The 26223-nt window shown below is 54.0% G+C and overlaps 9 protein-coding genes across 9 annotated transcripts; 2 read left to right on the forward strand and 7 right to left on the reverse strand.

The window, feature by feature from the left end:
- Positions 1–1140: 1140 nt before the first annotated feature.
- Positions 1141–1389, reverse strand: ColSpa_10131 (uncharacterized protein; the record flags this gene model as incomplete). The annotated part of the gene is made up of 1 exon (XM_049276343.1): positions 1141–1389. One exon carries the CDS (start codon positions 1387–1389, stop codon positions 1141–1143), a length of 249 nt encoding a protein of 82 aa, XP_049132300.1.
- A 2924-nt stretch (positions 1390–4313) lies between these two features.
- Positions 4314–4838, reverse strand: ColSpa_10132 (uncharacterized protein; the record flags this gene model as incomplete). Its single annotated transcript, XM_049276344.1, has 2 exons — positions 4314–4456; positions 4577–4838. 2 exons carry the CDS (start codon positions 4836–4838, stop codon positions 4314–4316), a joined length of 405 nt encoding a protein of 134 aa, XP_049132301.1.
- Positions 4839–6010: 1172 nt separating this feature from the next.
- ColSpa_10133 (uncharacterized protein) lies at positions 6011–6499 on the reverse strand (the record flags this gene model as incomplete). Its single annotated transcript, XM_049276345.1, has 1 exon — positions 6011–6499. One exon carries the CDS (start codon positions 6497–6499, stop codon positions 6011–6013), a length of 489 nt encoding a protein of 162 aa, XP_049132302.1.
- Positions 6500–7455: 956 nt separating this feature from the next.
- On the reverse strand, positions 7456–8376 carry ColSpa_10134 (uncharacterized protein; the record flags this gene model as incomplete). The annotated part of the gene is made up of 2 exons (XM_049276346.1): positions 7456–7698; positions 7750–8376. The coding sequence occupies 2 exons, from the start codon at positions 8374–8376 to the stop codon at positions 7456–7458; spliced, it is 870 nt and encodes a 289-aa protein (XP_049132303.1).
- A 3838-nt stretch (positions 8377–12214) lies between these two features.
- Positions 12215–12767, reverse strand: ColSpa_10135 (uncharacterized protein; the record flags this gene model as incomplete). Its single annotated transcript, XM_049276347.1, has 2 exons — positions 12215–12243; positions 12332–12767. 2 exons carry the CDS (start codon positions 12765–12767, stop codon positions 12215–12217), a joined length of 465 nt encoding a protein of 154 aa, XP_049132304.1.
- A 314-nt stretch (positions 12768–13081) lies between these two features.
- On the reverse strand, positions 13082–13816 carry ColSpa_10136 (uncharacterized protein; the record flags this gene model as incomplete). The annotated part of the gene is made up of 2 exons (XM_049276348.1): positions 13082–13155; positions 13300–13816. 2 exons carry the CDS (start codon positions 13814–13816, stop codon positions 13082–13084), a joined length of 591 nt encoding a protein of 196 aa, XP_049132305.1.
- Positions 13817–15317: 1501 nt separating this feature from the next.
- Positions 15318–15596, forward strand: ColSpa_10137 (uncharacterized protein; the record flags this gene model as incomplete). Its single annotated transcript, XM_049276349.1, has 1 exon — positions 15318–15596. The coding sequence occupies one exon, from the start codon at positions 15318–15320 to the stop codon at positions 15594–15596; it is 279 nt and encodes a 92-aa protein (XP_049132306.1).
- A 5153-nt stretch (positions 15597–20749) lies between these two features.
- ColSpa_10138 (putative mitochondrial carrier) lies at positions 20750–23472 on the forward strand (the record flags this gene model as incomplete). Its single annotated transcript, XM_049276350.1, has 3 exons — positions 20750–21173; positions 21224–23242; positions 23324–23472. The coding sequence occupies 3 exons, from the start codon at positions 20750–20752 to the stop codon at positions 23470–23472; spliced, it is 2592 nt and encodes an 863-aa protein (XP_049132307.1).
- Positions 23473–24129: 657 nt separating this feature from the next.
- On the reverse strand, positions 24130–25517 carry ColSpa_10139 (uncharacterized protein; the record flags this gene model as incomplete). The annotated part of the gene is made up of 3 exons (XM_049276351.1): positions 24130–24169; positions 24415–25044; positions 25096–25517. The coding sequence occupies 3 exons, from the start codon at positions 25515–25517 to the stop codon at positions 24130–24132; spliced, it is 1092 nt and encodes a 363-aa protein (XP_049132308.1).
- Between the last annotated feature and the right edge of the window lie 706 nt (positions 25518–26223).

The raw sequence follows: 26223 nt of genomic DNA on the forward strand, positions 1-26223 counted from the left end.
GATACACACTGAGGGTTGCGTTATGGCCGGGGGGACTGCGTGGTCTGCCAATGGTTTCGAGGGATCAGCTGCAAGCTGTCCCGTCAGCCCAACTCTATTGCACCATTTTTCTGCCAACCCGAGATACGGGGGTTTGCGTGCCTCGAATGGAATTCCCAAACGGGAAACGTCGAAATGCAACTGCGCCTCTCAGCAACAAAGTCCCTCTGCACCTCGCATCGCGACCCGGAACTCGGCACGGCAAGCTCGTGGTGAACGGTAGCTGCGAGGTCTCAAGACTTCGTCACCCCTCATTCCAGAACCATGACATTGAGTTAGACCCTGTAATTAACCTTGATCCGAGTTCGGACGGGACAAGGTGGCATGGGCCACGTTCGTCCCTTGAACTGACCATTCAGCATGCCGGACAGGCCTCTCTGCACCGGTTTCTCCGTACCGCAGCCTCTCAACAGTCGATGCCGTCTCAGCGCCGTCCCCACCGTACGGGCGCCTCGAATGGGTTTCTCAAAGCGGACGCCGATTGAGACGCATGCCCGGCTCTGCCGCCAACTCTCGTCGTAGTCGCCCTGAGTGGGCCTGGCTAAGCCTCTTCTTGTGGCCCTGTCAACCGCCTTCTCTAACGGTAGTCCTCACGGTGGGTGGATGGCAGTGCGGCAACTGCAATGGGAATCTCCCACGATGCCACCGGTCGACGTACTTGAGAACTCATCGAGGCAGCCATAGCGCCAGTGCTCGCCGCGCGTCTTCACACACGCGTCCATGGTGAACACCAGGCAAGGCACGCCAAGGCTGGTACCCGTCATGTTACTTAGGGTTGTCGTGGCTGAACAACCCGGACTGAAGATCAATCGAACCCAGAGACTAGAGTGTGAGTATACGGCGACTGCCAATGTGCGCAGGAAGAGGTCAATCACATGATGGGGCAAGAGTGACCATCTCTAGCGATCACAGCAGAGTAGAGTCAAGGACCACCGATTTCTTTTCTAAAATCATTCCCTCCTTCCCAATATACAAGACGCCTGTAATATCATAACGTGAAACGACGTTGTTTTTCGACCCCTGCGGCCTGTTCCTCCCCAACAAGATGCTTTTCTTATCCACCGACGCCTCGTCTCCGACCGCGACACAACCTGCCCGTGCCTAAAAGCAGGCCCCGTTAAAACTTACGCCACAGCCGAGGTGGAAGCCATCTGGTTGATCGCAAGTGCCCTGGGGGTTGCTTTCGTTCTTCGACTTGTACGCGTTTTCGTTGCAGCTGCAGAAGCTGCAACGGTGGTCGTCATATTGGGTCTCGCCGCAGTAGCACTTGACGCACCCGCCGATGCAGTAGTGCTTTGCGGAGACGGCGGTCACCAGCGTCACGAGGGCGAGGAAAGAAGTGAACTTCATCTTGGCGTCTGCGTTGTAAAAGAGCGGGTTTTGGCGTTGTTTTGGTTTTGGTTTGGTAGAGACTGGTCTGGGGACTCTGGTCGAGAGTGGGCAAAGACGTAACAGGAGCGTGGTTGTCTGAGAAGGCGGATCTGGTGATGGCTTCTTCAGGCACCACCCACCTTCTGTAGGTAGCGGATGTCTGGTATTTGTACAAAAACTAATCTTCATCCATCCTTCACACTGTTCTCTCGATCAATCGCCTCATACACCAATAGCAGGTAGACCCAAACAGCAGATTGCTGAAACCGTGCATCATTGGGACCTCCCGAGAAGCTTCACGGCCAAAGGACGGTGTTTCCGCGACAAATAAGACGATCGAATATAGGGACGACGTGGAAGGCTCAACGAACAGCATATCGGACGAATGAAGACGTCAAAACCCTCACGAGTGTCCCCCCCCAGTGATCGTCGGCGGTCCCGCTTCGCCTGCTGTCGGTAAGATGAACAAGAGTCCAAGTCTGACGCCCTTTGCATATAAATACGCCTGCAGTAGTTGACGTTGGCGCCGGAATGGAGATGTTGTGCTTGGGTTGTCTGGGTTATTTTTTGAGTTTCGGCAAGTGATCGACACTTCAGATGGCAGCCGTACCCTGACAGGCTCTGTCGCCTGGTCCAAAGTCACGAACATTCCAGCGATCAACGATGTTTTGCACATAGCAACGGTGCCCCTGGAATCATGCGCGCCAAGTGCTATTATATTCGGCGTATCCACGACTCAACGTTCCAGCTCGTAGAAACATACTGCATTTCCCTCAGGCCGCCATTAACAAGAGACCTCAGGGTTGATAGTGGGATCGATAAGACCCGGTGAGGCTGATACCGTATCCCGCCCTGTTTTGTCTTCGCCCGCCGTCACGCCTTCATGGCTGGTCTGCATTCTCCTTCATATTTCGGCTGGCCTTGCTGTTGGGGTCCGTTTTATCGAAGCCCTTTGGAAGGCAGGAATTCACCAGCCAGAAGGGGCTCAACCCGCCTTCGACACAAGGCTTGCATGCGGGGGTGCCGATGCATCGTAACCGAAGGCTCCGCATGTTTTGTTTTTCGCCTGCCAACTTCCCACAGAAAAGCCCCTAAACTCGAAGGCCAACGCCCCCGCACATTATTTTTCTTAGACTTATAATGGATCTGCGGCCAACCAGAACCAAGCTGTCTGTATGGAACCAATCTATTGCCCTGGGCCGTCGGCTCCATCATACCTCGCATGCTCCGATGGATTGACCCGCACCTTTTGACTTTTGCAATTTGAGCACTACGCAAGACGATGCATGCATCTTTGCCCTCGACCCACGACAGACGAGACCAAACCCGCTGGAAAATTCGGAATTCTATGTTGCCTGGCCTGCCGTCGGATGGAGTCGCTGGTAGTGGGACGGCGCTGACCGTTGAGTCATGCTTCATCAACAACATCATCCTCATCCTCGTGATGGCTGCATGGTCGAAACTTGCACTGGTTGCAGTTCTGTTCTGAAGTTGAAAGTCATAAAGAACCAGGCGCCAGTTGAACCTGATAGCTTTGCACTCTCTTGAATTTTCGGCTTCAATCAGAGCCGCCGCACTTGTTGTCCAGGAACATGATACATATCTCATCAGCTCTATAGACAGTTCTATTATATCTCGGGAACCCAAAAAGCTACTGGCACGTGAACTGCGGCCATGTGAACCTTCTGAAGAAAATTTCCGGTACCTCGCTGTCTTGCATCATGCCGTCTTGGGACACCTTGTTATAGAAAGAGAACACATAATTTCCGGCCCAATCACTCTTCTTAAGTGTGGTATATCAATCGGACATTAGCTAATAAATCCCCCGAACGACAGACGATTCGACATGGATGGCGCGGAGTGCCTACTGAGCCAAGAGAATAGAGACTCGAGAAGAAAGCAAACTGGGTACTTTTTGAACAGTTCACCTGCCCGCAACAGACGACTAGCCATGGTTGCCCTCATTCCGTGACGATTGGAACCGATGATGGCTGCGAGGATGGCCGTCGGTATCACTGCCGAAATCACCGTACTGCCTACGACGGAGACGGAGCAGTAGAAATACTGGGACTCTACAACTTCCGACCCCGCCGGTGGAGCATCTTATCGGTGGTCGGTGGTCGGTGGCCGGGCCGCCTCCGACTCGACGCCATCTGATTATTGGTGTATCCACTAGGCACATCGGGGTGATCGACTGCAGTGGTGGGGCCGTCGGCACCATCCCACTATACTCGATGTACGAGCATGTGGAATTGTTGCGTCGCATCCTTTTTCGTCTCGAGGTATGCTGTCTTGTCTCTGTAACGAAGTTGTAGATCACGAGGCGAAAATCCCGGCCCATCGCCAGGAATCAGACTCCTCGTCTGGCCACGGTCTACGGCAACTGCAGTCGTCGTATTCAAACAACCACTTGCCTTATCTACTAACCTGATAGTCCCTAGACTGTGCTGATTACTATCTAGGTTTGAGAGTTGTGGACTATACCGGGAAGACTAAACGGAATCGAAACGGACATGGCAAAGTACATAGACGCACAAGCGTATTGCGAGGTTCCTGACAACGGACACCAACACATGAGAGTACACTCGCTCATAGAGCATATAGACGCTCAGCGTGTTGGCTTCCAAAGACACCGTGGAAGGAGGGAAACCAAAGGGAAAATGCATACTTTTACTTGTTCTTGCCTTGCTTCCTATTGGTTGTTCTGCCGTGCTGCTGAGCTTCTTACTTTCCTTCACGAGCCACCGTGTTAGTGTCTCATCCCTTATCTCTTTTGTGAGGGCCGGAAGCACTGCTAGACGGACTGTATCCATAGAGTATAACTGTTTATTGAACCAGCACTATTGGCAGTGGTCACGAGACTTTACCATGTCCCTGGTCTTATGCTTAGCTGTCCCTATGTACTACGAAGTGATAGTATACGCTTTCGAGTCTGCGACGGCGTTCGCCGCGTCCTCATCACGCTCATAGTTGGCCACCGTCGTAGCACCGCCCCTAAACACGAAACCAAACCAGTACCGTCCGCCTGTGCTGCCGCTGTTGATGCCTAAAGAGTATCACAAAACCATGTCAACAAGGGGTCTCCCCTCCTTCAGCGCCGAAGTAGACGCCGAGTTTTTCAGAGCACAAACGGAAAGGAGAGGGAAATGAAGCAGAGCGCGCATACCTGAGTAAGTCGCGCTGGAGGTACAGGCGGTGTAGCTCTTGCACTTCTCCAGGACGTACGCCGACCAGGTGGCGGCGGTGTAGTTTCCAAGGTCGCCGTGATACGCGGCAATGACCTGGCTCGGGAAGAGTGATCCTCCAGGCACCCAGTTGTGGGGTGCCGGCAGGGACACTTCGACAAAGGAGCTGCGAGGCTCGAGCGGGGCGGCAGAAACGCCCGCGGAGACGGCAATGGCCGTGTTGACGATGGCTGCGAGTCTCATGGCTGCTCGAGGTGTGGCGGACGGCTTCGTTCTGTTGGATGTTCCGGAAAAAAGAGCGTGACGGGGAGGAAACGAGCGGTTGATACAAAAGACAGAGAGCGGTGCTGCATTGCAATGGCCAAAAAGGGCTGTCTTGTTGTACTTATATGTCCCAACGACTCATAGTAGACAGAAACTCCGTTGGAGTTGCTGGCTGCGCTTATCGTATTGATACTATCGCAAGTGGGGACGCTCGCACGAGGATGCACCCAGGGGCGGTGTTGAGCACGCATCGGGAAGCAACAGGCGGGGAAAACCAATTTCACGCCTGATCATTCTTAAGAAAAGAAGATAAGGAGGGGACAGCACATCATGCCGAACCAATGAGGTAGGTATTCCTACCGGCGGCCTTGTCCAAGCTAGGTGCTTTGCCTACCACTTGCCTAAGTTGGTTGACCCAAACAAGCTTTCGTAACCATTAATCGAAATTGCGCTAGCAGGACCCTTAGTAGGGACACCGCTACATCCCTACCGCATACTATTGGCTGAGTCAAACACACTTGATTCAACGTCCTCTCTCTCTCTTACAGCTGTGGCCCGAACGTAACTTAGATGACCACATTTAGTAGGTCATTAAGTTAATGATTGGTTTTTACCTTTACAGAGCGATTAATCTCTTTGTGGCCGTGTCGGCCATGCCGCGGACTTCGCGGCAATAGGCGGGGCATTGAGGGCATTTTTCAATCAGGCCAACTAATGCTATATTCACGGTTATCGGCACCATACAATCGCCAGTTCAACTGGGAGTTTCTACGGGAGAACGTCCGCGGCAGGCCGCGACCGAGAGTTAACTTAATTGATACACAGTGGTAGCATGAATAGTAGCAGGCACCGGCCGTGTAGAAAGAGCACTAGAAGCCCACCGAGATATACAACAAGCCGACGTACATAGTCCGTTGACATTTCCAATTACACGATCATCAAACCGCAACCCGTATAGCACTCGGGCCAACACCTCAACACATGGTCAACACCCAGCAGCTATGCCTTCTCTACCCGCCACCATCAACGCGCACCTGAAGCTGCACTCCTTCCCCCTCTTCCACATCCGTGCCCTTCTCGGAGCACCATGCCCGGGCGAAGTCTCCGCCGCCGCTCCCCCGTGGCATTGATGACCGTCGCGTCGTTCTCCCTCACGCTGCCGCCATCAGCCGTTTGCGCCACCGCGACGTTGCTGAGCCGGAGCTTTTGAAAAGTGACGGCGGCGGGGGAGTGGGAAGCGTCCACTCGGCGGTGTTGTCCCGCTGGCTCTGCGCCGTTGTGAACATGGGGGCTGCAACGGGCCCATCGCCATCCACATCTATATCCTCGGCGAACCTGAGGATGCCATTGACCTGCCGCACATGGACAGCCCTGTGCGGCTCATACCAAGCATGCGAGTTGAAGTCCATGTTCTTGCTCCAGAGCTCGGCCGCGACCGTATTGTAGACGACGCACCGTGACGCCGCCGCGAGCGTCTGGACGACAGAGTCGAGAAAGCTGACGTGTTGCTTGGGTACGATCTCGTCAATATTGGCGAGGGCGCCGATGCTAGTGCTTTCTTCCATGCTTGGCAGAGGCGAGACCGAGTGGGTGTACGAGTACGACTCGACGTCGCTGGACACCACTTCGTTATTGAGCATACTTACAGGTACCGCCTTAGCGGCGAGGAGACCGTGAGGGTGTATTCCAGTGCCAAGATATCGCGCGAGTTCCTGTGCACGGGTGCTATCGACACCGCCGACGCAGTGCAAGCGGCTCTCCCATGTCTAGTCACTCCACGCTATCGCCGATCGTGATTAAGAACTTATTCACAGCCTCTCATCCGTTCCAGAGGAGGTTGGTTACTTGTCGAGCTGAAAAGCAAACGAACATCTACCCAGAGGTTTGTCACTCATCTGATGGCCGTCTCACATATATACAGTGTCCGGGTCGTGGTGTCTTGGGAACTTATCCTTTTCGGCGATCTTCATGTTGTCAGGGAAATGGGAAAGTATGATGATCGCCCAAAGTGCCTATAGTGTGGCTCTAGATGTCATTATCAACGGGATCGACCGCGCCTTCATCAAGGACTCACCTGGAATTGCGTATTGACAACTACAACGTCCCCTCCCTGGACAGAAAACATCCAGGACTCCCAGTCTAGCCCGCTGAAGGTATCTGGGCATCTCTTCAGCGCCACAGATACCTTCAGCGCCACAGGGCTGACATCGTCATAGTTCAGCCGATTCTAACTATCTAACTCCGTGCTCTTTTTCAAGCCCTCGCCGTTCTTTTTCGCGTCCGCGTCCTTGCGCCCGAAGCGCATGTAAAACCTCCCCTGCAACTCCTCTATCGCGCCGGTTGCTGCCCTTTCTTACCAACGACTCGTTACTCCCACTCCTACTCTTTGGGGTTCAGGGGATGAATTTACGCCTGCGATCCATCTCAATTTAATCTTGGAGCAGTTTCCACTTCGATTAGCCATTACCACCAACCCCACTTACTCAGGGCGTACGCCTGAAGTCGGGTATGACTGAGGACAGCCCAAAAGAGAGAAATGACATGCTCTCGTGTGTACAGGCATTCCCGTGCTCCGCTAGGCCCCTGACAAATGGTTCTAGGACAAGTCATGGCGGAAGTCCTTGAAACACTGCATCGCAGCCCTCAAAATACCCAAGTTCCTCTCACACTCGGCACGCTTCTTAACATCATCATCCTTTTCTCCAGCAATCTCGGAAACTGTTTCTGAACTCTGACTCGAAATGATCTCAAATGTAAAAACCTCGTAGGGAAGTCGCTCCAGAAGATAACTCTGTACTACCAAAGCGTTGGCGTAAGACACAAAGGAGATAAGTGACACCTTGTAGAGTATTGGCAACTTACAGTGAACCGAAAGTGCTGATTTACATACCTTGTAGTATTTTTCTGCGATGGAAATCGCGCGGCGTACTGCTTCCTGTTCGAACTTTTGTCGAGCCGATATCTCTGGTGTGTCCTGTGCAATAGCCGCAGAAGCAGCATCCCCAATTCTCTTTCTCGCCTCCTTAAACAAGACCTCAGCAATTTGGGTCTTCCAAGGTGTGATTGATCCCGCTGAGTTACCTAGCAACTTGAGAAACTCTTCTACAGTCTCCAGGGGGAAAATGGAATTGAGCTGGCCAACCAACTCGGTTCCGAGATTCTCCCGCATCCCGGCTCCCAGCTCCAGAGCATCGTTATTGAGTTCGCATACGAAGTCGTGAAAGGCAGGGTTAGTGCCTCCGTGACATCGGAGCAGTTCTTCAAGTTTCTCATCGGCATGATACCGAAGCCTTTCCATGCGGTCATTCACTACAAACTTCTTCAAGTATCGTAGTAGTCTCGGAGGGACGCAGTGTTTCAGTGCCAGATGAACAAAGCGATCTACAGCATCCCATGAGAGCTGAAGGTGGGTACTGCTGATCTCCCGCCAGCGGGCTGTCTCCTCGCGGAGCAGTTGAGCCACCATAGCTGGGTTGACCTCGTCCAAGCTCTCTGACCCCCTCCATTGGGCCGCCATATCCAATACCTTACGCTCAAAAGACTCAATAGTCGCCTTCACATGCGGCAGAAAGGATGCATATTTTTCATAGACCTCTGCACTCAAGATTTTCCGAGGGTTGTAATGAGGTTGCTGGACAGGAGGTTGGATAGTCCCGTAACTGGGTTGCTTGGTCCCGTTCTGGCGGCCCTGACCGCTGTGCAAACCTTTGTGAGTTGTGTCTTTTCGGGAGGCTTTTCTTGCCTTTTCCTTGGCGTTAATCTTAGATATTCGGTCTTTGACAGTTTTATTGCGGACCGGCCTCTCTACCCTTTTCATTTTCACCACATCTTCTTCGTCGTCCTGTCGTTGTATGCCTTTCTTTCCATCAATGACTCTCTGCCTAGCAGTGTTGACCTGGGCTGACTTGGCGTCAGATTGGGCTGGCTTCTTGTGGTGGGTATTGCGTCTGTGTGAACTCCCTGGGTTTCCGTACTCGCTATGCTCTGACTCTTCTTTAAAAGTTTGTTCGTTCACTCTCTTCTGTCGTGGGGAAGGTGGTGGAGAGAATGGCGGAGACGAGAGTGCTTCCTTTCTCTTCCCTTTTTTTCCCTCGTGGACAATGAGCCTCGATCGTACGTCGCTTCCTCCTGTCCATCTTCTTTATCATCTGTCGCTGTTTGATCCTCTTCGTCCTCTTCGGTGTCTGGCTCTCGAGGTATACCAATCAACATAGCGGATTTGTTGAACTTCACTGATCTCTTCCTTTGGGTTTGGCTCCATTTTGGACTAGTGCGACTGAAATCTTTGGTGCTGTGCGCGCTGCTATCCGACTCATGTTCATTGGAATCTGGGTCTTCAGATTCCTCATCAGATTTGATAATGGAACCCATTGCCTCATTGCTGTATCCCACCGTCTCCGGACTAGTGACAGTCATGACATCCGATTGAGACGACGCGCACTCACTTTCAAAAATACCGTCGCCACTTTCCGGGTCTACCGGAATACTTGTCGAGGAAGTTGAAGCCGCCCATCTTATTGAATTAAGAAGTCGGGTTATGTGAGGCATCTCGATGATTTGAGGTTGTTGAATGTTTGTGGTTTTTCCGTTTTTGATCATGGTGGAGTTGAACAACTGACCCATGGCACGTATGACAGCCTGCAAACGTTTGTCTTGGCGTTGTTCGGGAGAATCTCTCAGGTCGTTGAAGAAGGTCTGTAGCTCAGGCGGCGCCGTTCCCTGGTCATATTGTCCATTGACCGCATCACAACACAACTTCTGGAAGTTGCTCGCCATTTTTGACAGGTAGTCTCGCTGTTCTTGCTCAGACTTCTTGCCTTTTTCCAGCACTTCCATCCGTCCCTCAAGGACTTTGATTTGCTTCTTGATCTCGTCTATCAGATCGGGAAGATGTTTCCCGACCTGAGACGCCAAGAATTGGCTCAGTTTTGGCCGCAAATTGACAATACCCTTGAGAGATCCATCAATCTCTTTCCACTCCTCTCGGAATTAGTTCGCTTCGATTGCGTCTCGGTCGTCTTCACGATCTCTCTCTTCTTTTGTTCTGTTTCTCAAGCAGTGCCAGCCATACTGGGGCTTCCAAACTCCCTTGTTCGCAAGTCTAGACAGAACGTCCCTAATGCTGGAAGCCTTATCGAGACATGTGATAATACTAAGTGTCCTGTCCCCTGATTTGTTGACTTGCATAACTTCTTCAGGTGCTCGTAAGTTTGCCCACGGGGTTCTTGCTGTTACCACGAGAAGTAGAGCATTTCGAGGTTCATACAGGTATTTCCGCACCATTTCGTCCACAATTGCCTTATCGGCTTGATCCTGATTCGCATTAGAGGAGGAGAATAAGCCAGGCAGGTCGACCAGAGTGATTGGGTATCTCTTTGGTCCCAATATCGTGATTCTTAAGACGTCGCTGCTGAACCGGCGTCGGCCGTTTACAGTGGTTGAGGGGCGAAGGATGAGAGAAGTCGCCTTGTTGATTGCCGTAGCCAACTTCTTTGAGTCGACCAAAGGCATGTGCTCACGGAATCCCTTCAGATCGTCGCGATCATTCATGGCACCTGTGGCGCTGATAGTGATCGTGACTGACTCTATGTCGGCCTTCCGCTGGACGACCTCGATCGGAAACTTTGTACAGACATCTTCGTCGACAGGAAAGTTAATCTGGCATATGGCTTCAAGCACTGAGCTTTTGCCACTGCTCTGGTCGCCAATGACGACAAGCTTTGGTATGAGCTCTTTTCTTATGCCTGTCTCTTTCAGACTGTCCAAGGCGTCGAAAACACCTGCGTAGGACTCTGAAAGTTGGTGTAGAGCGGAGGGGCAAGACTTTGAGGTGTCGGATATGGTAATGTGCGAATACTGTCCCACAACGAGGACTGCTCTAACAATCAATACCGTGACCAACAATGAAGATGGCCAAAGTTCAGAACGGAATGGAGGGTCGATATTCGGTCTCTGGGTTATTGCATTCTCTGACCGATCCTCACTTGATATGTAGGCTAATCACACCATTTATCATCTTGGGTGTCATAACTCACAAGGTGTTGGACTTTTGCTCTATTGGCTGTTGAGATAACACCATTCTATCATGCAGGTTGGCCAAGAACCGCCGTTCTACGGTCATGCAATACCGCGTCGCATTCTTGGAGCCTCATGACTGTTCAGGCGCTGTTGCATCTCGTTCTAGCGAATAAACGGAAAGCATGACTTTCCGTGTTACTCATCATAGACAAACTGCTTCATAACAGCGGGGTATAAGCTCTCCTGCAGTATGACTTGGCTGGGTGCCTAACACGCAAAGCTGCCTGATCCTTTCGGGGCAATTCAACTCTCTCATCTCGTTCCGCTCGAGTCCCTTCTCTCTTTCTGCTTTCTTATCAGTCTCATAATTGTTTCCTCTACTAAGCACTCGGTGCAAATCCAAGCCGATTCAAACATAACAGTTCTCTAAGCCTTGACACGGATTTATGCCGAGCCTTCTGCAGGCATAGAATATAGTTCTAGCTTTTCTGAATATAATGGGATATCAATGCTGTTGGCGTAATTGTTTTTGACGGCCAGTAGTAATGATGTTAGAAGAAGCCGATGCTAAGCTAAACGGAATATCAAGCGATAATGCAAAAGTCACGGAAGTCAATCAGCGCCCGTATCCCTTAAATAACAGTATAAATCAACTTCCCGTGCGACACGTTAACAACAGTAAGAACGAAACTTATACGTTTGCCAGCCAGGCGGCGTTGCTTAGCTGGCACTGTGTACCTGTCCCGTTTTTGACTACAACCGGCTAATATGATGAATCTACACCTGACCAGCACCGGCCCCGCCCCGGCGCCGATCCGACCAACTTCCGCTCGGTAGTAACTGACCGTTGCGGCAATTGACAGCCGCAGCAGTAGTCCTCAGTCACTGTAGACCGAAGTGATGCTGATAGTTTGTCTGCACTGTATTGTTAGATTGGGCTATCTGATTGGCTAAGAAAAGCAGAACACTGCCCGGCTAGTGATAATCGGTCCGCAAGACTCTACGTGTAGTTTACTTGTCCTACATTCAGCGTTGTTAGGGGAAGGTTTTTGCTTTAGGCGTATAACAGAAAGCAGTGTGTAGAACGTTTGTTTCCTTTTAAGCCCGAAGACTGTAAAAATCTGTGACCAGAACCAAGCAAAAAGAAAAAAAAAAGAATGTCCAGAGCCAAATCAACAATATTTCAGTCCCTGAAGGCCGCGTCACCCTTCAATCCACATTGTCTACCATTTGTTGTCAGTCTCTTCCGCCCCCCATCCCATCAGAGGCCCTTCCGATGCTAATAAAGTCCTCATCAGTGGCAGGCAACGGAAACTCAAGCTGCTGCCCCTCCGTCCTCATACGTCGCCCGCTAGTTCCACTAATGCTGGAAAAATGGCCAGAATTACGCGTGTTACTACGCTCCCCGTGGCCGTTTACCAGCACTGTTGACTGCCCCGCATACGATCCCGTACCTGAATCATACCGCTTCCACTGAGGAAGCAGCTCCTTGACAAGACGGAGAGTATCTTGCTGCATCAGCTGAATAATATCGTCAAGCAACTCCTCTCGGTGCGTGATCGTTTCCTCTTCCTGCCCCTGATACATGTCGGGAAGACGCCACTTTGGGTAAACGTTCATGTGAGAGGACTGAACCAGGAATTCGTCTTCCGATTCCTTGAGATAGTAGCGACAGAGCCGGCACGGAGGCTTGCTAGTCGCGATGAACATGGTGTTGTCCCAGTAGTCACGGGTTTGCACCATCTTCCCCCGAATAAGGAAATCTTGAAGAAGCACCTCGCAGTGGACAATTTGCTTGACCGGCTTTTTTTCCAGGTTTTCTTGGATATATTGGTCCAGATTATGCATCTGGAGTCGCTGGATGTGGTTTGCGCAATCCTCAACATCCATATCTGGGAAAGCGGCAGGGATCACCTCTGCGGGTGAAGGCATTACCCTCGGCAGGGGAAGTCGTACAGGGCGGCTGGAGGGAATGTGTGCGATAGTGAAGCCATCGAAAAGTTCAGGCCATTGTTTGTAGGCCCCGACGATGGTGTCAGCTGCTTGGCGGTATGAGTGCAATCGGCCAAGGCTATGACGGAGCTCACACCAAGAACGTGTGGCTTCAGGATCACCAACACTGGCACCATCATTCATGATCTTGCTAAACCCGTTCTCTATCATAGATTGATAGATTTTGATCAGAGCCTCACAGTCGCTAAGAACTATAAGTTTGCTTTCGTCAGTACACGTAGGCCTTGATTATCGCCCTTCTCGGCGGATAGCTTCGAGAAGTTAACTTACACTTTGGTCTTGCATTAGTCGCAGACAGCATGTCGGTTGAAAAATTGGCCTTAGCCTCGATCAGTACCAACTTCGAAAGTATGTCGGATACTTCCGCTGTTAGCATTATATCAGTTCAAGCTCTTTCTAAGGCACTTACCGTCGTGCGTTTCGACAGACAGACACTGCTCGATGCATTCACGGACTGAGGTTACAATCCGACTGATGTAACAGTCCACCCTGAGATAATTGAATTCCAAGATGCGCCACAGCACTTGCTTCTTCAAGGGCTTCTCGGCGAGTCCATCTGGGTATTTGCCGACAAAGTCAAGAAGATCGCTGAGGAAGCTTTTCGTGTCTTCGAGCTCCGGCTCCTTACGGTTGTTGGAGGCGAAGAGATATCCCGGTCCGTTGGCGGCTTTCAAAGCGACCAGGGCGGTGATGGTATCCGGCCCCATGGTCGCGTTGCAGATCTGGGCAAGGCTGCACAAGAACTTCTGGAAAGGGGTGAGGACACGACCACTGTCCAAGTTGACAGAGGAGTAGGTGATGTTGTTCATCTTTTTACAGCTCTCGTTTACGGAAGTAAAGAGGGTACAGAGGTAGAACAACTGAAGGGCTTTGTCATTGGTGGAACCCCCGTTGACAATAGTTTGGCTGGTAGTTGTGGAAGGCATGATGGCGGATATTGAGTAAGGTCTGATTAATATGATGAAAAGGGTCTCGAATGAATGAGGGTTTAGACTTCTAAGGTTCTTCGGGCCTCTTATATAGAAAAAGTATCGAACACTTCACTACTGGCTCCTTTTTCTTCATTTTCAAACTGTACGCCCAAATACCTTGGACTGTTGGGAAGCGCGGCAGTTGGTGGTTTTGTGATGGACAACCAACCATCTAATCCATGCGACCCTATCACAGACCACGCATCGCGGTGCGAAGCTCAACTCGCGCAGAGCCTTATCAACAGCCAGGCTAAATCTAGACAAAGTGTAAAAATACGCAATGATGTGTCTCTTTTAGTGAGCTTGGAGGCCTTCCAACAGAAAGATCCAACGATGCGTGCACTATGGAACCCCATGGAGTCATAGGGAACTCCCGTTTCGTGTCCCGCGGCCCATTCCCCAACCTGCATCCTGCAAGCCACACTTGGAAAAATGTGTAAGACACGACCAACGATTGCGATTTGGGAGGGATCTAACTTCCCGGTTGGCTCATGCAAAACTGGGCCACAGGAATGGCCGCCCGCGACCGCTTTTCCATGGCCGATATCTCCTCTTTTTGCGCATAGCTCACCGAAGCCAGCCTGCAGAAGTTGGAAAGGCAGATTACGACTGCATATACTCCGTATCTTTATTGAATAGCTTCGAAGCCTGATCCAAGGCCAAGATTGGACGATCAACCCAGTCTGACGAGGTACTTCGGTACATCGACCACCTGCTCGCGAACCTCCCAAAGGGACATCAAGTAACTCTCGTGGATGTGATTTCTCTTATTAGTGGAAAATAGTAACAGATGGAAGCACGTATGAGCGGGGTTAGAGTCGTTGGCTCACAGTTGGCAGCAAGGCTGGACGTGAAGCCATTTGCAACAAGTCAGGCAAACGGGCGCACCAGTTTTCATCCCGCTCTCAATCTTGATAGAATGAGAGATCAGAGAATTATTTAAGTCTGCTTCCTCCACGCCTTCTTCTGCCTCTGCTACTAGAGTTTATGGTGCTTTATCAATCAGTTTTCAATAACTACCTAACACATCCTCCAACGCGACATTACCTGGCTGTGGCCTGATTTGAGTTGAGCCCTTTCAAAACAAACTTAGTCTTGAGTTCTCAACTAGCACTTTGGTGATAGTCGGGTAATTTCAAAGCGCCAGGCGTAACTCACAGGTATGGTAGTACCGATGTTTGTGCTATTGCACCTTATGTAGCCCCAGTCGAGGCACCCACTGACGTTTCCGTTCTCTGTGAACGTGCCATAGACCACACTCCTCGAGTTGAACACTTAGCGATCCGGACACGCGTGATAAACCCTTTGTCGTTTCCGAAGGTCAATTATCGTTGCAGCCGACCTTCCCGTTCCAACAAGAACGAGCCATCACTGTGAGTAAGAAGGGCAAATTCCAGACATCGGTCAGTATAACGAGAAAGATAACAATCACTGATATGCCTCCGCGAGCCAGGCTATGACCCGTAAAGGCAAAGAACGTGAGCGTGACTACCGCTCCGCTTTCAGGCCAGGAGCAGGAGATCCAGCTTTTTGGTCATACGAGGAAGACGAAGAGGCCGAGTGGAGCCCGTTGCCCGCAGGGGACAACCATTACGGGCCACCAGGAGGAGGGTACCCGCCCAACGAGCAGACCTGGGCAAACGAGCCCAATATCACTCCTGGATATTGGACGCCGCAGCAGCAGTTGAGCGGCGTAGAGACAAGCCAGCCCTTCGGCAACGAATCGTTGCCATAGGCAGCTAATCCGCTGTCCGACCAGCCAGGCGAGTCCTCACATACAGCCCTGCAGCCAAGTTCCGACTTGGATTTTGATGAATATTTGTACATGGAAGCCCTTTCTATCTCCAACGAACAGAACGAGTCTAACTCGTCGTCCTCTCCTTTCGATGCCCAGGAATATGAAGAAGCGATGCCCGTGGCCGAGTCCTCGCGCGCCGCGAAGCAGAAACATACGCACAGTTCCTCCACTGCAAAGCCATCCACTCGCTCGAAGAAGTCTGTCCCTAAGAGATCTTCTCCAAAGGAAGAGGTCCAGTGTGACTGGGAAGGTTGCGGACGACAGTTCCCGCGGCCTACCGAGTTAAAGTAAGGCTACCCAAGGGGGCATTCCATACTTGGGCGTTGTCAAAGATTCTAATAGAACTCTAGCAAGCATATCAAAAAGGACCACTTGCCTCCTTCGATTCCATGCGATGCCAAAAACGCCAATGCTTTCCGCGGTGTCCCTCCCTGTGAGGATATGTTTTACACGAACAAGGAAATGTACCGTCACGTTCGTAGCGCGCACCCCGACTTCGCCGCCGATCCGAAGAACAACATCCCGCCGGAGGGAGCCTACTGCCCGAAGTGCGGCGACTGGATTAAGAGGTCTGACAACTTGAAACGCCACATCGATGAGCAACACAAGCAACAGAAGCGTTCTCGACGGAGTCGCTGATGGGTGGTTTGGACTGAATGCGTGGCTTCTATATGCGGTGCTTGAATTGCTTATTTCCTTAGTCTTTGCCAACTTTGCCAATTGTGTTTAGTTTCTTTCACAGTTCATCATCTCCTATTGTCTGGATTATCTTTTTGAACTTGTTTGGAGGACCAGGGTAGTACACATCAGAATGACGACTTGCAATATTCTTATAATCTCACGCTTGAAGGCTAGTACATGCAAATTTGACATCCAAGGAGACGGCTAGGGCCTCAAGGCCATCGGCTATCCTCAGCCCAGAGTACATGAGATACCCTGAGACGTTGCAAAAGTCAACAAGACAAGATCAAGCATCGTGGCTTCATATCTCGTACCGAACCTCAACCGTTGTCATCTGTACATGCACGTCCGTAACTCGGTTGGTCTCCTGCATGATGCCATTGGCCAAACGGAACTTCCGCTGGCGTGTCAGCTCTGGCGCCGGTTGACCTCCCGCATTTCTGACCCCACTCTTTTGCCTCCTCCTCGCCTTGAGACTGGTTGACCCTATTGCCTGAGTAGTAGTTGCGGAAGCCGCGTTCTTGTCGATGGCGGCGGAGTTCTTCTGGCGCAAGAGGTATAGGTCGGCGTCGTAGATTGAGAACCTTGGTCCAACAGCCTATAGTTGGCCTCCACCCGAGTCTACAGCAGCGATTACCAAGACGAGCATGTGGCAACACTAACAGCTTCTCAAGGGATGGGCCGACGGATGGTTCATAAACCTGAGAGGCTCCAAGGCATTTCATCCGAAACAAGTCTTGGCCCCTTGAAGTCGAGGGAGAGAGAGTATAACAAGTCTATGGGAGAAGGACGCAATCCTATGCAAAAGTGTAACAAACTTATTGTCCGGATACTAATACCGTTTAGCATGTCTGTAAGAAGTGGGGGGCGAGCCGGACCGAGAGCCGTATCTGTTCTCCCACCGGGGATTACAGCTCTTCCAGATTCATGTTGTGCAATTTCAAGCACGGGGAACATCGCAACAGTCATCAGGACGTCGTAGGTAGCACAATGCACAATGTACAGATGAGATGCACTCCAGATGACGGGGAGAAAAAGGCACGGGATGCTGTGTTACGAGCACCCACGTGAGTTCCGCAGCTCCGGAATTTTCTCGGCGAGGAACTTTGAGGTTGAAAGGTTGAAGGCCGAAGGTCTTCGGGGGCGTCCGCAGTGATTTGTCACATACGGACCAACCAGACGGAAGGTAAATGACTGTCCTTCAGCGGGACGGGACATCCACTGACAAAGCGTACGTTAGGCGCAACTGCTGCAGGTGATCCGGGCTGACGGTTTCTTTCCTGCAGTGGGTCGGGGGGGCGCCGGATCCTGACGTCCATTCCGGGAAGCCCGCTTCAACATTGCGTCTGCGTCCCTGTCGCATCCACGTCGTCGTCGTTGTCGTCCTTTGACCCGAACGACCTACCAGACGCGAGAGGGGAGCGGCGATCCTATGTCGGCAATCCAGACGAGTGGTGCTACGGGGGACTCCACAACAGACTCCTTTGAATCTTGGTCCGGGCTTGGTCGTTGGCGCTCGGCTGCTTTGGTCCAGGCCACCGACCGTGAGCCACTTGCGCTTCCCCGGCCGATCCAAGCCGTCTTCCTCTCACCCATGCATTTCTAGGTGCTGGCGCTGTTGGACATCGAGTGTCTCCGGAAACGCGGAAACGATATCGCAGAACTCGACCATTGTGCAGAACTTGACTCTGACCTCAACAGACTTAGCGGCAGGCCCAACAATCGGCGACTTTGAGCATTTGGAGAACATTAAAGGTGCAGATGGCGCACCGGACTGGACTGGACTGGAATTACAATTCGTGCTGCTTGTGAAAGGCCAAGTAGACAAGGGATTATTGGCGCTTCGATGACCAGCGACATCGTCATTGTCTAGCGTCACCTGAGCAACTACTCTCCAAACCGTCGTGAGGGGTTCTGTCTCCTCATCTCTGGGCAGATATAGCCTGCCGTGCGACTCTCGATCATCACGATTCAACTCACTTGATTGAACGCGGGCTCTAGGACAAGTGCTCAAAGACAAACCGGCCATCATCGGCAATATCCAGATCTTACACCCGTCTTCTATCGCCTGCCGACTTACAGCCATCGAGACACGTCCCCAATCTATTGACAACTCGGCGACGGAAAAGAACAAGACGAAAGGCCCCGCCAGAACCGCACAGGACCCCAGGCGCCTCCAATCCACACCCCAAGACTGCCAGGCTTCCCGTTGGTCCTGATCGACAGAGCTGGTCGGCTGGGCACATGTCAGCAGCCAGGGCCTGAACAGGTTACATGTCACATTTGGGCTCTTCTGACCATCGTTGTCGCCGTTGTCGTTGCTGGTCCCGCTGCTGTCGCACGAGGGGAGACTGTTCCTTTCCTCCATCTCCTCCGTTGACTGACCCCTGTTCTCCTACCCGATACCCCTGACACCTTCTCCGATAAACCCATTCCGCGGGGCAGTGATTCATAGTCCGCATTTTGCATCTTCCCCTCTTTTCTCTCTCGAGCCTTCTCTTGACATTGAAGTCTGTCTTGCTCCACGAGCCTATCTGTTGTCACTGGCGCCGCGTGGAATGTCACCGATAGCATCTTGACCTACCATCTCGACTCTCGACGATCCAGACTTCCTGGGCCTCGCTGAAGAAGTGAAGAAGCCTGTTCTCCGAACCACCGCCTCCAACGACCCCGTCCATATCCGTTCCTCCAGCTAGCCTATCCTCCACGCCCCCGGGGAGACTTTCACGAGCAAAAAGGCACGCCAGCACACCCCTCGCCCCGAACCAGTCAGCCGCCAAGCGCATTCGAGGTGTCGCAACCCACTCACACCCCTGGTCGTCCCTTCACCAGGTCGCATCAAGCGCAAACCAACCCAGTCCTCGACCCCGTCCGTCCAACCAGAGCCGCCCATTGCCACGTTCTTGTCATATCCCCCTTCGCCCGAAAGGCTCACGACTCTCCGGCCGTGATCCAGTGTCTTCCCCCCCCCCTTTGAGTCTTTTGGCGCAGTAGCCCGCGTCCCACGACCCCGTGGGGTTCCCAGCCTGAACCGGCTCAGCCAAGCGAACCCCAAGTCTCCCAAGCCAGAGACTCGGCGCACCTGCACCTGCACTGAAGCCTGTGGAGCGGCCTGACGTCGAATTTCCAGAAGCGCCCATTGCATTGATTGCATCACAACCTTCGTTTCCTCACCCTCTCTTTCATCCCCCGTCCGTATCGCCAACGCCATCGCCCTAGCCGCCCCCTTCAACTCAACCCGAGTCGCATCCCGGAGCTAGTCCACGTCTTCTTTTTCTTGCATCCCCGTCGTTCTACCACAACTTCTCTTCACCTCCCCTGTGGTCGACTCAGTCCCTTACAGCAGCCTGTTTACCACTCTGATCTGACTGCGCGCAACGTTACGAGGTGAGTGATGGGTGTCCTTGCTGACTTGGCTGTGTCTCTGCCTCTCGTTCCCGTGCCTGTCAGGCCCAGATGACGGCTTCACTAGGACAAGTAGGCAGAAATGTCTCGACTGGGGGCTGACCATCTCCAGCCACTCGATCCTCCAGCGGCGACTTCCCGGGTTATCTATCAAGTCGCACTACCGTGGTAATCGTTTCCGCAGTCACGTCCAGCGTCTTCATCCACCCGACATCGTATTGCCAGCGGCCGCACGCAACCCGTCCGCCTGCCTGGTAGGTTGCCATTCTGCGCTTTCCCCTGTCCTGATTCCCTCTTTATCCAGAAAGTCTCGGCAGATTACGAGACTGGCCTGCATTCAAATTACCATCTCGCATCGGCTCTGCGGAGCGAGTTTCACAAACTCTCTTGTCGTCTGCACCCAGGGCCAGACCCGGCCTGAACTGTTTCCCGTCGTCTCCCCGTTTCCCGTCTTCCGCCAGCCCAATCAAGCGCGTGCTTCCGGTCCTGCGGTACAAGTCCAAGACCTGTCCCACATGTGAAAGGGCTCTTCTTGCTCGAGACGAGACCCCGGGACCCCGGGGTAACTGGTTTCTGCACGCCAGCCCATCCCAGTCCCCCGTCTGGTCTCTGTGGGGGGTTCCACTTGGTCCCATCCGTCTCTTCTTGTCTTTCTCATCCCGTCTGCACATACTCCATCTGCCTTGCGCCTCTCTCGGTATGCTATTGCCGACCACCCTAACCTCACCTTGTCGGCCTCTCGTCCGGGCTTCCTTAGGCCCGTTGATATATTCCTAGTCTATCCCACCTCTTGTAGCCGAGTGGTCTCCTCTTTCTTTCTTTCTTCCTCTTTGAGTACTACTCTACCCACGGTTGCCCAGATGTTGTAGCATTGTCTAGTGTAATGCCATCCTACTGCCTGCAAGACTGCCACTACTTCTACCGCACGGCGCTGCGCGGATTAAACATCAGCACCAACGTCTCGCCCCTCTACGCATAAAGAGACCATCCTCCTGCTAACGACCATGCCCACTCAAGTTCGTATCTTTTCGCGACCTAGGCCCCTCGGCGAGACTCTCGAAAAGACCACCTCTCTATCCTCAGTTCCTCGCTCCGTCCCAGACACCACTGACCAACTTTGGAAACAAGACGAACCGTCGAAACCGAAAGAGAGCACCAAAGACGCCCGCTCTATGGCAGTATACACCGAAAAATCCGTCGAGGGCGGTGTCACATTCGCTGGCCAGGACAAGCTCAAACACCTGCCCATCCCCGAGTTGGAGGTTACCGCGCAGAAGTACCTTACAGCTCTCAAGCCGCTACAGTCCGCACGGGAACATTCCGAGACCAAGCAAGCCGTCGAGGAATTTCTGAGGAACGATGGCCCGCTTCTGCAGGAGAAGTTGAAGACTTACGCCCAGGACAAGACCAGCTACATTGAACAATTCTGTGAGTGTGAGCACATCCCACCATCCGGATTCTGACTAACCATCGTGAAGGGTATGACTCTTACCTGAACTTTGACAACCCGGTTGTTCTCAACCTGAACCCCTTTTTCCTGCTGGAAGATGACCCCACTCCCGCAAGAAACAATCAGGTGACGCGGGCGGCATCGCTCGTCGTGTCGGCTCTGGAGTTCGTCAGAGCCGTTCGCAAGGAGGAGCTCCCTCCCGACAACATCAAAGGCCAGCCCCTCTGCATGTACCAGTACTCGAGGCTCTTTGGGACAGCACGCGTGCCCACGGAAAATGGGTGCCAAATCGAGCAGGACCCAGACTCGAAGCACATTATCGTCATGTGCCACGGGCAGTTCTACTGGTTCGACGTTTTGGACGACAACAACGACCTCATCATGAGCGAGAAGGACGTGTCCATCAACCTGCAGACCATCATCGACGACGCCGCACAGACACCGATTCAAGATGCGGCCAAGGGAGCGCTCGGCGTGCTGAGCACGGAGAACCGGAAGATCTGGTCGGGACTGAGAGACGTCCTGACCAGGGAGGAAGGCTCCAACAACGCCGACTGTCTGGGCATCGTCGACTCGGCATTGTTCGTCCTGTGCCTGGACTACACGGAGCCGGTCGACGCCGACGCACTGTGTGGTAACATGCTATGCGGCACCAGTCTGGTCGAGAAGGGCGTGCAGATCGGGACCTGCACCAACAGATGGTACGACAAGCTGCAGATCATTGTGTGCAAGAACGGCAGCGCCGGCATCAACTTTGAGCACACGGGCGTCGACGGCCACACGGTCCTGAGGTTCGCCAGCGACGTGTACACGGACACGATACTGCGCTTCGCCAGGACCATCAACGGCCAGGCCCCCACCCTCTGGGCCACCACCAGTCCCGACCCGGCCAAGCGGGACCCCGACAGCTTCGGCGAGGTTGACCCCACCCCGCACAAACTGGAGTGGGACATGAGCCCGGAACTCAGCATCGCCGTACGCTTCGCCGAGACCCGGCTGGCCGACCTCATTGAGCAGAACGAGTTCAAGACGCTCGACTTTAAGCACTACGGCAAGAACTTTATGACGTCGATGGGATTTTCCCCGGACGCCTTTGTGCAGATGGCCTTCCAGGCCGCCTACTACGGCCTTTACGGCCGCGTTGAGTGCACCTACGAGCCCGCCATGACTAAGATCTTCCTGCACGGCCGCACCGAGGCGATCCGCAGCGTGTCCGAGGAGTCGGTCAACTTTGTCCAGACCTTTTGGGCCGACAACCCGGCCGAGCACAAGGTCGAGGCCCTCCGCAAGGCGTGCCAGCGCCACGTCAACACCACCCGCGAGTGCGCAAAGGCCGAGGGCTGCGACCGCCACCTCTACGCCCTCTTCTGCACCTGGCAGCGGTCCATGGACGACGACGTCGCCAGCAGCTCCAACGGCTACTCGAGCCCCGTCGACGGGTACTCGGAGCGGGACGAGTCCGCCGTCGGCAGCCCCGGCAGGGACTCGGTCCTGTCGCTCAACGGCGCCGAGGTACAGTCGGCGGGCCGCGCGCGGGGGGACAGCACCAACTCGCGCAACGGCCACGGCCATGGCCACGGGTCCGCGATGCCGCACATTTTTGCCGACTCCGGATGGGACAAGCTCAACAACACCATCATGTCGACGTCCAACTGCGGCAACCCGTCGCTGCGGCAGTTCGGCTTCGGGCCGACGTCGGGCGACGGCTTCGGCATCGGGTACATCATCAAGGACGAGGGCATCTCCATCTGCGTGTCGAGCAAGCACCGGCAGACGAAGCGCTTCGTCGACACCCTCGAGAGCTACCTCCTCGAGGTGCGGCGCATCCTGCGCATCACGTCCCGCCGCGGCACGGGCGTCCGGCAGACCCGCGCCCGGGAGCTCGACCAGCAGACCCGGCCGAAGCCGCCCAAGGGCATCAAGTCCCGCGGCCGGCTCATCACCGCGCAGGACGCCATCAAGCCGTCCGTGGCGCGGTCGTCGACGGGCACGCAGTCGCCGACCGAGGAGAGCGTCACGCTCAGCGAGGACGACGAACTCGGCGGATGTAAGTTCCAACTTTGTTCTCTCACCTTTTTGGAAATAAACCACTTTCCCAGAGCAAAGTGCTGACCGTGCGCGACAACAGATGGCTTCTTCGACGCCGGCATGCTCCTCCAGGCCCTCAAGGCGCGCGGGGAGAACATGGACAGCGGGGAGACGAAGCCCTCGGAGCGGGCGGCCGTGCAGGCGCGCCGCAGGGAGATTGGCAAGAAGCTGCGGCTGATCGACTACTAGCCCAGCCGAGCGGCCTTTCAGCTCAGCTCTCGCGCGCGCGCGCGCTCTAGCCGGCCCACCTCGGCCGAGTCGTTCCCTTGTTCTTCAATAGAGGCGGCCCGCGCCGTGATGCGCACCATTCCAGTCGTCGGACATTGGGCCGGGCAGCGGACGACAAGGACAGCGGAGTCGCATGCACGAGGGAAAGAAAGTGTCGTGAAACGAAATAGATGATGGTCAATCAAGCTGCGGTAAATATAAACAGCAAGCCTTGTTCTTGGAAATATACCCTCCCTTTTCTTAGGACTAGTCCCCCACGGCCTTGTTCAGTCCCTCTGCCGTGACTGCCACACCGGACAAAGAACCCAACGGAGACATCACGTTTATTAGTATTATAGGGGCGACTGGATTTGGAAGATGCCGTTTCAATTCATACACTGACGGTAGGGTTCGGAGGTAAGAACAGCGTTTGCTAAACACACCCGGAGACCCCGCCCTCCCTTGAACAGCACAACCTGGGTGCGTTTCCTGCGCGGAACGACGACCCATTTTGTCCTCGCAAAACATGAAACCCCAAGTCTGAGTAATCTACTAACACCTGAGCCGTCCCATGCGGCCGCGGATACACGCAGCAAACACCCGTCCTCACCGCCCGCCCCCCAAAATCATTACAAAACGTTACAAGACAAGGTCCAACAGAATGTACAACGGAGGCCCGCTCGCCCGAAAGCTTAAGCGAGCTCATGCATGTGCCCGCGGTGCCCGTCACCGTTCGTCGGCGCCTCGTGGACATTCGGCGGCGGCTGCTGGGGCTGCTGGGGCTGCTGTTGTTGGAACTGCTGAGGCGGCTGCTGGTCATACTGCTGCTGCGGTGGCTGCTGGTCGTACTGTTGGAAGCTGCCCGGTGTGGTAGTATGGGGGCTGACGGGGTACATGCTGAGGCGGTTCTGCGTCATCTGGGACACGGCGCCGGGGCTCGTCGTGTCAGCGCGGTCGGGCACCATGTTGCCGGCGTAGTACGGCTGCTGGTGCTCGCCCTGCGGGGGCGGGGGAGGCGTGCCGCCGAAGCTCTGAGGGTAGCCGTTCTGCCCGGCGAACTTGGGGTCGTAGTAGGAATACGTGTTGGTGGTCGCGACGTTCGGCGGCGGCGAGCCCTGCTGCGGCGGCTGCGCGTAGTTCATTTGCGGCTGGCTCATTGCGGGGTTCTGGCCCTTGGGGGTCTGCTTCTTCTTGCGGATGAGGAACCAGATGCCCAAGGCGACGAGGGCGATGAGCGCAAGGCCGCCGACGACACCGCCGACGATGGCGCCGATGGGAGTGGATGATTTCTCGGGCACGGGTGATGGGGGATCAGGGTCTGGCGTCACTGGATCCGTCGTCGTCGTCGTGGTACTGGTGGAACCGACGGACCTGATGCTGGTGGTCGACGTGGTGCCACCCGTCAAGGCCAGGGGAGAGAAGTTCCGGGCACTTTGGCCTGCGTACGTGGTCGAAGCAGCCTGGGGAGTCGAGTTGTCGACCGTGTTGCACCAGTAGTCAAAGATGTTGTCTGCGAAGGAAATGGTGTTACAGTAGGGCCGCACGGTGTTGGTGCTGGGGCTGAGTGTTAGTCTTCGAGTTTCCTCCGTTGCTGGAGAGACTCACCACTTGAGGGTGAAGCGGTCGACGAGACAGCCACCGTCGCAAAGACTCGATGTGGAAACCTGCTCGGCATCGTAGCACGTACGCCGCGCGCCGCAGTCTTCGGTATCGCAGCAGGCTACCCGGCCAGGGTTGTTCTGGCTGGCGGTGAAGAAGATGCAGGTGGCTGAATTGCCGCAGGTGTAAGCAGCGCCAGCACGTCCCGAGATGTAACCACAAGTGTTGTCCGGGGCGACGAGGACGGTCGTGCCCGTCGCCTGCCGTCTCCTCAACTCCGCGTACGAAGGTGCCTCCGTCGGCTCGGGGTTGAACTGGTGGAGTGGGAGGTTGAACGAGGTGGTGGCCTTGGGCATCTGGTACACCTTGGCATTGGCGAGGCTCGAGAGGACCGCCAGGGCAGCGACATAACGTAACGGGCTCGCCATCTTGGTTCAGGTCTTGTTAAAGGGGATCGGGCAATGGGTCAACTACGATGTGCGTCAGGGCGACTCGAGAGAAACCAAGCAAGACAAGAGGGAGAAGGGACGAGGGCTCGAAGAGCGCAGAGGCTGGCCGCCATTATTATAAACCAGGCTGCCACTGTGTTCACCCATCTCTCCCATCACTGTTGTCCCACCCAACATGCACGAGCTGCACTGGCAGAGGGCCAAGGGGTCGAAGGACCGACAGGAACCCGCGAATGTTTGGTCGACTTCAAAAGGAACTCCCCAAGTTGCTCAGCCCTAGACTAGCTCCTTTCCCAGCCTAGTCGATGAGCTTGGTTCGGTGGGATTGGCTAGTCAGGCATTCAGGGTTCAGCCAACCCAATCGTACCACAGTCGGACCCATTGTGGCTTGCCAGAGCTGAACAACAAGAGTAGAGCTAGTGTGGACGAGAAAGGCAAGGGGAAATAGCCACTAGGCCGGATGGTTCAAGGGCGAGAGAGATAAAGAGAGAGAGAGAGAGAAAGAGGAGAAGGGCGGGGGCAGCGGGGAGTCAGAAAAAGAGCCGTGGGGGAATGCAAGTTGAAATGTCGATTGACATCAAAGGAACCCCGAGTAATGAGAGGCAGTTTGGGATGCGTGCTCGAAAGATGTACCGAGGGTTGAAAGCCGAGTATGCTTTCGGGATTGTCGGAGTCATAGCCTTGG

This window comes from Colletotrichum spaethianum, assembly GCF_022836535.1.
Source record: "Colletotrichum spaethianum MAFF 239500 DNA, contig33, whole genome shotgun sequence".
NCBI classification, from domain to species: domain Eukaryota; kingdom Fungi; phylum Ascomycota; class Sordariomycetes; order Glomerellales; family Glomerellaceae; genus Colletotrichum; species Colletotrichum spaethianum.